Genomic DNA, 10,713 nt, shown 5'->3' on the forward strand with positions numbered 1-10,713 from the left:
GAGCATAAGGTTTTTTTTTTTTTTTAAAGCCCATACTTGTCTTTTAAGTTTTATGGGACCATTCTGCAATACAGTGTACTGCCTCCGCACTGCCTGTCAAATGCCCTCTGAAAAGCAATCTAAATGTAGATCATCCTTCAGAGGGCACCAAACTCCACAGCAAGTGTGAAAGAGCCCTTAAAGAGCTACAAAAACATTTAGTTTAGATTTGAATAGAGTGGGGGTATGGTACTGGTTAACAACCCTATCAGCTTTTCTTTGCCATCTGTGTCCCATTAAGAATATTTACCTTCATTTTCTGCCCTGGAGATACACCAAGAATTTGGAGGAAATGTGTAAATTTCACAATAACAAGTGTCCGCAATGAAAGATTTCCCCTCACCTCCTGCTTTGGTTACAACTTTAACATTTTGGATTTCCCATTGCCTACTCTCAGAACAGGACCATTTAAAAATTGGGAGCATTTGGCAACAATGCAGCATTCTGGTGGTAGCTCACATTTTTATGTTTATTTAAATATATTGCACTAGCTATGTTCTTTGTATACCTGCAACATAAAGTTTATCTGTTTTGTAGACAGCCAGTGGATTACCAACAGTTGGTAGCTTTGTGGCAGCTTCGGGCATGACTCCATACCCCACTTCGGCACCCGTCTCCCCCTATATGGCGTACGGCACAGCAGCACCAACAGGGTATGTTACAGGACATGGATGGCAGCACACGGGAAGCACCCCATTGTCACCGCACAACTGTGACATCACAGCGTCACTAGCATTTAAAGGCATGCACACAGCACGAGAAGGTAAGCAAACAAGCCTGGGATGGTTATTAGCACACACTTTGTATAATTGATTGTTTCTGGTATTATGATTATTATTGTTAAATCCTATAATCCACTCCAATACAGTATTATATAATGAACAAAGTGTGTGTTTCTGTAATATAATTGTGCCAAATACCTTCATTATAGCGCCGTTCTGCGCTTCTGTGACCTGCTGGACCTGCAATTATATTACAGAAACACACACATTGTACATTATATACTACTGTAATAGAGTGGATTATAGGATGTTATAAACATTTTAAACTAGGGCTTATTTTCGGGGGTAGGGCTTATATTGCAGCCCTCCTAAAAAAATAACGCTAGGTCTTATTTTCAGGGTAGGTCTTATATTCGGGGAAACACGGTATGTGATCTTTATTTTATCTTAAATATGTATTTAAAAATCTGTGAAATTATGTTTTATGTGGCTTAGTGATTTCCAGTGAATTCACACAGCTTTAACACTGAGATAAGAATCCAGGACTGTAAAATGACAGGTGCACAATTATTGGCCGATATAGGCAACATGACATCTTTCTTTTAGCACAGTTTTGATCCATCAACCCCATAGCAACCAGTTTTTGTAACTTCTACAGTCAAGGCTTGAAAATCAATCTGACAGGTTCCTTTAGTCAACACTATTTTCATTAAATTTTTGTAAAGTGGTTTTCATACAGCAGAACCTGTTACCACATCATGGGGCACACACTCAGTATTTTCTCTCATGGGAGTGACCAAAGGCGTGTGCACGGGGTGTGCTGGGTGTGCCTGGGTACACCCTAAACACCCCACATGGAGCAGATTCCCACTGTTGCCTGGGACCCTTCCCTTTGTGAATGAACACAGTGAATGATCGGTACCAATCACTCACTGTGTTCATAAATAACTGAAACATAGTAAACTGTGTTATATACACAAACAAACGGATGTTTGTTTGAGCTTTGGGATGCACACCCTAATGCAATATGCTGCATACACCTATGGAAGTGACCTAGTGGGTAGTTTACCGCACAACTCCTTGCTAGCCCCTTACTGGCTATTTTATATAAGATTTTTAGGAAACCACGTTGAGAAATATTCTGTTTCAGCAGGAAAGCTACTTGTGCTTTAGCAGACCTTGATCCAAGGGTTTAAGAAGGACTTACTTTATGTTTTCACCTGCCACTCCAATACAGTGTTCTAAATACAACTCCTAAAGTCTTTCACATTTTAACTATATTTATAAGTTATATTGACCAATCTGTAACCCAGCCATTAGATATGTCCCATTATAGAGCAGTTTAAAGAAGAACGCAGTTATTTTGTACATATTTCTTTCATAATTTATTGTAGTTCAGACAACAAAAATATGCTTATTATTTTGGTAAAGCAAATATAAAATATCGTCTATGCATAATATTTGGTCTTATTTAAGCCAGTAAGTGATTCTACAATCTCCTTGGCAAAACATTAGCATGATTAAATTTCAGCTTTGCTGAAAGAAGCCTGTTGTCATCATAGCAATGACTCAGCTCAGTAGGAACTTTCCATTTGACAAAGGGAAAGCAAACCATGTTGTGCTGTCCCTTTAGATAACCCATAGTGCTTTGAGAACTCGTTATCATGTATTAAATGTTAATATATAATATTTGTGTTAGACAAGCCTAGGTGACTCAGGTCAGTGCCCACACAGACAGTTCAGCACCAGTATTCAAGAAGACCCAGGACTGTCCCAATCTCATTAACCAACTTTCTTTTCACATTCATCCTTTCACTGAGTTTTCAGTTGACAGAGAATATCATGGCTTCCTTGACTGTTAAATGTGGTAATTTAATCTTGCATTATATAACAGGACATCTTCCTGAATGCTAGTAGCTCCCTTTAAATGCCAGGGCCCATAGTGAAAAGGCAAGAGGCTACCCCGCAGTCCCCCTCCAGAAGTCCCTGTCCCGGTTGGGTCTGTTACCATTATGACAAACTTTATAATAATACCAATAAGGTTAAACATTTAAAATTCCTTGTCAAAATTATTTTATTTAGTAATTGCAACATGAAATTATACAAGTAGCATATGGTTGATACAATTTTTTAAAAAGGAATAACATTTTGTATTCTTGACACATTGTATTTGCTCTAACATGCAAGATTAAAGAGAAAAGAACTTGACCAAAGTATTTTGGCAACAGCAGGGGGGACTTTCATTGCTCAAACTTATAATGCAGGAGATCTACCTGTGTTGCCACGTATTCAAATTAACTGTATATTAACAACTTCAAGTTTCTTGTTTAATACACTTTTTAAACATATGAGGATAAAGGATCTAAAATATGCTACCTTGTCTATGTTGATTATGAAAGATATGGTGAGAAAAATAAATCGCACATATTAACTGACAGGAGGAAGGGTTGAAAAGGGGAGGGGAAGGGGGGTAAAATAAAAGGGTCTGCAGGGATGGGCCTGGGTCCGTTGTCACTAGTTGTATTGTGCAATGGTTGTGTATAATGGGCAAGCTACCATGGCATCATCACCCCGTCATTAAAGCTATCCGGTACAGTATACGAAATCCACGATTTCCAAAGTTTCTCAAAGTTGGTGATCGTGTCTGAGTTAAACATTTGAAATTCAAAACAAAACCCACATCAGTTGGCAAATGCATGTATTGTTAACATGCTTAAAGTGGACCTTGCATCAAAATTGAAAGTACTGCTATTTGAAGCTCGTTCTTCATTAAAAATTGCTAGAAAAAAAATACTAGCTTTCTGATATCCTTGCTGAGATGCCAGTGCCATCCCTCAGCTCTCCAGGGGAATCCTGGGGGAAACTGAGGACATCAAATCTTGGGAGAAAATGGCAGGATGCCAATTGTATACCACATTCCACATCAAAGACAGCTGAAAGCCAAATAACTGGAGACCAAAAATGGGAAGGCCTGGAAATGTTTTTTTTAAATTGGGGAAAAAAATGTTCTTTTCAGTCATTTTATTCTGAAAAAAATGGAAATAAAAAGAAGTGTGGAATATGTTCTTTTACAATGATAAATGTTATCTATAGCATGGTATTCAAACTATATAACATGAAAGATTTGAGACTTTATGTAAAGTCTTAAATTATTGCTATTAAATTATTATTATTAAGTTCTGTCAGCTGAAGACAAACAAAGCCTGAAATACAATTCAAGTAACACTGTACTTTTCAATGCAGTATAACTGTAGCTACTGACTTTTAATAAACTCGCTCTCATCTGTCCAGGGATCTAGCACTGTCCTTTACCAGAGCCGGTTCTTTGCCAGTCTTCAGACCTCTGGCGCCATTCCTTGTGGCTTCACAGCTGGCTTTCCACTGCACACGTGCCCTGTAAATGGTCCCCCAGCCTCCTGAGACCTGTGATGTGTCCCAGAAGGTTGCAGGCAGGATAGGGTGGGGTGGGGGCAATTTCTGCTCAGTTTCTGCCAAACCTAGGTACCAGCTTGCCCCCCCCCCCCTCTCCAAATTATCCAAAAATGGCAGAGGAGGTGGTCTTGCAACACTTTACCCAAATTCAATTTTAATCCAAATTAAATTTTAATCATTTTTTCCCCACAAATAGAGCTTTCTTTTGGAAGTATTTGATCCCCTCTGTGTCCCCCCCCCCACTATAAACAAAAGAAGAGCGACAATTTTGAAAAAAAAAGCAATATTTTTTACCTTTTTGCTATAATAAATATCCCCAAAAGTATATAAAAAAACTCATTTTTTTCTCAGTTTTGGCCAATACGTGTTCTTCTACTTATTGTTGGTAAAAAAAAATTGCAATAACCGTATATTGATTGGTTTGCACAAAAGTTATAGCGCCTACAAAATAGGGAATAGATTTATAGCATTTTTTTTTTTTTACTAGTAATGGTGGCGATCAGTGATTTTTACCGTGACTGCGATATTGCGGCGGACACACCGGACACTTTTGACACTATTTTAGCACCATTCACATTTATATAGCGAACAGTGCTATAAATATGCACTGGTTACTGTGTAAATATGACTGGCAGGGAAGGGGTTAACCACTAGGGGGGCGATCAAGGGGTTAAATGTGTACCCTAGTGAGTGATTCTAACTGTAGGGGGAGGGGACTGACTGAGGGAGGTGACCAATCTGTGTCCCTATGTACAAGGGACACAGCATCGGTCTCCTCTCTCTGACAGGACATGGATCTCTGTGTTTACACACAGAGATCCACGGTCCTGCTCAGTTACTGGGACATCGCGGCCACCAAGCACGCGCATTTGGTTCCCAGTAACACGGTGGGTGCGCGCCCCCTGGTCGTTTGGCAAGGCGAGGACGTCATATGACGTCCTCCCAGAACGAGAGCATTATCGTGCTGCCGTCAATTGACGGCGGGCGGTAGTAAAGAGGTTAAACAATAAAACACTCTTCTTTTTTGTTAGACTATTCTTATATGGTGTTTTATTTAGTTGTGCTTTCCTTTCTTTTTGTGTATTTGATCTTTATTTGTGTACTGTCACTTTACATTGTATTTTACTTGTTCCTGGTCTGTTGCTGCCTTTATTTAAAAAATATTTTTTTTGCCACACCAATGCCCTGTACACACGATCGGGCTTTAGCCCGACCAAAGTCACATCGGAGGAAAAGAGAACATGTTCTCTATGTAAACCTCGACGAAATTCCTCGGAATATCTGATGGAAAAACTCAGATGAGCATACACACGGTCGGAATTTCCGTCTGAGTTTTTCCATCAGAAATTCCGATCGTGTGTACGAGGCATAACAGGTCCAGCATAGTTGAAAAAAGCATAAATAACCCTTGGGGTCCATTCCCATTAACCTCTTAATTTAAAGGCGAATAGGCTGTTCACTTTTCTAGGAATTTTCACCATGATCTTAGTCAATGTGGTAAGGTTTCCCCATGCAAAGAATACCCAAATAAATGCAGAAAATAAAAAAACTGTACATTAGTTTGCACAAGATTGGAAGATTTAAGTCAGCAGAGCTTCATCTCATTCTCTAAGCTCTAGGAAAACTTTCCTTGTAAGTGAACGGTCTGTTTGAATTCAGTAAATCAACCTTATTGCTTCATGTTTTGACTTGTTACTTTTTTGTATGTGGATGGTTCAACATGAAATATGTTTCTGTTCTACAACCTGTTTACAATCTGATGTTGTTTTATTTTTTTCAGCAGAGGAAACTAAAATAAGCCTCCATACCCGCAAATCACCACAGTCCTACCACACATCCCAGCGCCATGGAACAGTTGCCCACATGCAAAGTGCGTAGAGAACATGAACGTATTCTGCACACTGACATACAATGTCAAACATTCCTAGGTCTATCATACATCTGGAGCTCTGCCAAAGATACGCCAATCACATAGATCTTTATGTGAACACCTGACCACTTCAATGGTACATCCAGCTGCCTCTCCTTGACTTGGATGTGGGGTCAGCATGAAAGATCTACACCTGGCGGACATACTGTGAAAGAATCTCCAGATTCAGTGATCCACATCTCTGCACCTTCTAATGGAATTTAAAACATGCCACTTTGCAACTGAACTTAAAGAAAAATAATAACAACTTTTAGCTACCCGATGATCAGAGATTGTGCCTTTATGAAACTTGTGGATTGTAGCTTTTTTTTTTAAAGGAAGAGGCTCACACAACGAAAAAGAAAATCCAGCCGCAAAACCCAAGCTAAATGTGAAAAGGAAATGAAGGGACATTGGATTTGTACCTCATGCTGCATAAAACTTTTCAGAACGTCAGCAGCTAACATGAGGGACTTATGGGTTTTAAACCCGAACTAAACAAAGGATTAAGGTCGCTCAAAGTGATCAAGCCAGATGAGATCTGGAGGACTTGTTCAACCAATCCAAGATTTAGGCTCTTAACCTTTATAACAGGCCTTGGTCAATGGCTATCATTTCTGATAGTTGATACACCTAACTCAACAGGAAACATGATAATATCTTATGTCCATTTGTAATGTTTTTAATTATTATGGTCCGATTTAAATGGGTGGGAGGGTAGGGGTAATATTTGTTTGGTCTTTTTGAACTTACAGTTTAGATTGCTGTGTACATAATTTTAATTAAACCTGGTGCCTGTTCAAGCCTAAGGGCATTACCATTTTCGATAGTAGTTTAATATACTTAAAGCAAGACGCAGATACGATAAATAAGGGCGCTGGCTGACCTCACTGCTTTGATACATCTAATTTCTCAACCTAGATGAATGGGTTTTGTAGGGTTCAGTAAGACCCCTACATAGTTTCCATTTTTTGTCATGAGTAGAAACTACAATGATGTAAAGCACTCATTTTTGGGTGCCCAGGAATCTCCTGATTGCTGCAAGCAATGCTTAAACTGGATGGATCTTTGGCAAAAAGTGTTCTGTGTATGGTCACACTTAGTGCAGATGGATGATAACACAACATCAAAACGTGGCTGGAGCCATCAGGAAACTGTGTTTTGCTTGAAGAATTTGTTAAAATTTGATATTTTAAGTATTTGTCATTTATGCCAAAAGACTGCATTTTGTCTGAAAAGCAATGATTTGGAATACCTGGTGGGTGGGCAGGACATAGTTCAACCAGAGATGGTTTTGGCTAAAAACTTAGCCAAGGCCTAACAAAGTCAGTCTGCTTTTTTAGTTATTGGCAACTATGCACTTAGTGATCATTAAATCCATCAAAAAATAAGGTCCAAGTTACCCACTTTGGACATAATTTAATGGGAAGTCTTTCGATTGCTGAGGAAGTGTACAAAATGGAAACTGTGCCTTATGTTTTTACAACCCATTTGAGTCCTGGCTGAGCTTTTTTTTTAAAATGTATCCCCAAGCAAAAAAAAATGTATTACTGTGCATTATATGTTTTCTAATAGTAAATTATTGTACAATGCACTAGTCTTACAGGTTTGTCTGGCCCTCAATGCCATCATCATTTTGTGCTAATGTTGGGTTTATCAAGGGGTTCATGTGAAGCACTTAAATCCATGGACTGTAATCAGAAGTCTTGTAGACAAGATGTGTTTGATATTCTTGCAGGTCAACAAATCCTTATAGGTCAAGGACAGTTGGATTGGGTCTAATAAGTCTCAATTGACTATAGGCATAGAGCCTCTATAATATGCTACTATGTCTAAGAGTTACTTGCTGCTTAACAATGCATTAAATGGAATAATCCATAAAGAAGTTTGTGCCATTGCCACTTTTCTGTTTCTGTATGTGCTTTATCATGTGAAGCAATAAAGTGGAGGACATTTTGTCTTACTTTGTGTGGATGGATTGACAGGAATATAATCTTGCTGGAAGAGAAGAAACCATCAAAAAATAAAAAAGAGAAATAGGTACAGAAATACTACTTACTGAGTGGTGGATACTTAATGTGGCTATGCTGGCACAATGATCAGCATTTGAGTGGATGATAATTGGGTGGTGTACCTAAATACCTCTTTATTTTAGCCACCTGGCATCTCCTGCACGGCAGCACTTGGAGAAGGAGGAGCAGAACAAGGAACCAATAAAGGGCTATTGCACGTATGTGTTGTAATTGGAAAAATGCAGAGGTGGAGAGAAAAAAGAGTGAGCAGATCTGTTGGCTTACCAAAGTATTGCTGCCATGACACTCCCAGCTGATTCAAACCCCCTGTGCAAGCGCACTCTCCCTCTCACCTCTTGGATTATCCCTGAGCTCAGTGATACTGCAGTGAAGGAGATAATGAAACAGATATGTGGGGTTTCAGAGTTCGCTCCTTTGATGGCTTGGGTGAGCAGTAGTTTCCTAGCAACAAGGCAGTATGGGATAACGCCATATCTAGGAGTTTTTCAGTCAGGCTTCAGGAGGTGTGTAAATGGCCTACACTTAAAACAAGGACATCACCCAACTTTAGTCAAAGCCGTATAGTTTGTTTTTTATTTACAGGTACTTCTTATTTGCAAAGGCAGTTTTTTTTGTAAAGGTGAACTATGCCTTTAACACCCCCCCTTCTCCTTTAGCACATATTCACCTCTCCTTCACTCCTCCACCACCCCAAAGCAAAGAGAAAGACCTGGTATTTCCAGGTATGGTGAAGCATGCAACTTACTCTCCTGGTGCTTGGTGATTGGCTAAATGTTGTCACATTAAGCAGGGAGAGATTCCACAGCACTATGTAAGCTCCAGCTTGAACTTTGAGCTTACACTGGGCTTGCTTTCTTAACTTCCAGCAGCTCAACAGAGTAGTGAGAAAACAAAGGGCAATTAAAGTGGTTGTAAAGTCAGAAGGTTTTTAATCTTAATGCATTATATGCATTAAGAAAAAAAAACCTTCTGTGTGCAGCAGCCCCCCTCATTATTACCTGAGGCCCCTCTAGCTCCAGCGATGCTGTAGGAATGTCTCAGCTGCACGGGACTCCCCTCCTAATTGGCAGAGACAGCAGTGTGGCACCATGGGTTCCCGCTGCTGTTAATTAAAGTCAGTCAGCTAATGAGAATACAACGGGGGTAGAGCCAAGTCACAGCTCCATGTCTGAATGGACACAGAGAGCTGTGACTCGGCTTGGGTGACCCTATAGCAAGCTGCTTGCTGTGGGGGCACCCGAAAGATGGTAGGGGCCAGGAGCTCCAGACAGGAACCCGAGAAGAGGAGGATCAATGCTGCTCTGTCCAAATCCACTGCACAGAGGAGGTAAGTATAACATTATTAATTAAAAAAATGTTTTACTTTACAATCACTTTAAGTATGTGCTGCTAGGAAGGGGGGACAACTAAGATTTAATATGTTAATGCCATTTTAAACATCGGTACTTTTAAATCTGCAGCTTTCTTTAAAACATTACCAGGTTACCTTCCAAAAGGGTCCATGTTTAGGTATTTCCAGTTTTAGTGTGGCAGTACTCTGTCCCTGTCTCCGAATTGTGCTACTGCATTGTCACCCTGTTACATGGAAATCTAAAGTTATGTATGAAGTGATGGGTATACAGGATATAATGCCAACATCTGCATAACTTGATATACCAATCAGGAAACTAGAACAGTGGGGACTTTTTTAGCCATTAGAATAACATGAAAAACATATATTTGTAAAAATCACAGAAATGGCATTATTTAACAACTTTATGTCTAAGAGCAATACACATAAAAACATCCAGACTAATGTGTTACATTAGTAATACATAATATTGTTATCACATTTTTTTAAAATATAATGCTTTTAAAATCCCCTGAGGAAGAGTTTCACTTGAAATGCGTCGGTCCTCTCCCACTCATTCTAAGCATTTTATATGGTGTAAAACCAGCACTCTGTGGTTCATGTGTTTCATTTGGGAATATTTGAGTGGATATATAGATTTATATATATATATCATGTTGCATATATTTATTATGTTGTAACAAGTCACCCTGGATGTTTTTATGTTTATTGTTCTTAGACATGAAGTTGTTAATAAAATTTCAGAGATTTTACACATATATTTTTTCATGTTATTATAATGCCCAAAAAAGTCCCAAGTATTCTAGTTCACGGTTTGGTATACCCTGTCACATAGGCTTCCCATGGAGCTTACACTTGGCCTTTTAAACACACATTACACTGGTATGGTCCATTATAAGGAAAACTCACTTTGAAAAATGCCATGAAGTGCATGTAGAATAGCTACAAAGAGGCTGCAGGACCTGAAAACATGTAAAAGCAGTATTTTATTGTCAAACATATGGCAGTTGTACGGGGCAATATAAATGTTATGCAGTTAGGGTTTATGTGTACTTTATGTGAACTTTATGCTTTGTTCTGCACAGGCAAAGTACAGGTTCACTTTAACCGCTTGCCAACTGTATAACTTACATATACGGTGGCAAGGCTGCACTCCTGCGCAGGATCACGTGCCTAGTACGTGATCCTGCAATCGCTACCACTGTGATTACACACAGCAGGATCTGA

At 39.3% G+C, this 10,713-nt stretch overlaps 1 protein-coding gene across 2 annotated transcripts in view; it reads left to right on the forward strand.

Moving 5' to 3' along the window:
* The window catches only part of PAX9 (paired box 9), a 71,611-nt gene extending 63,546 nt beyond the window's left edge, over positions 1 to 8,065 (forward strand). Inside the window, exons 4-5 of one of the 2 annotated variants that reach the window (XM_040332102.1) lie at positions 577 to 802; positions 5,977 to 8,065. In XM_040332102.1, the coding sequence (XP_040188036.1) occupies positions 577 to 802; positions 5,977 to 6,071 (321 nt within the window). In that variant the 3' untranslated portion in view covers positions 6,072 to 8,065. Of the gene's footprint in view, positions 1 to 576; positions 803 to 5,973 lie in introns of both variants that reach the window. The other variant, XM_040332101.1, reaches the window with a different exon arrangement.
* Positions 8,066 to 10,713: the final 2,648 nt, after the last annotated feature.

This window comes from Rana temporaria, chromosome 13, assembly GCF_905171775.1.
Source record: "Rana temporaria chromosome 13, aRanTem1.1, whole genome shotgun sequence".
Lineage (NCBI taxonomy): Eukaryota > Metazoa > Chordata > Amphibia > Anura > Ranidae > Rana > Rana temporaria.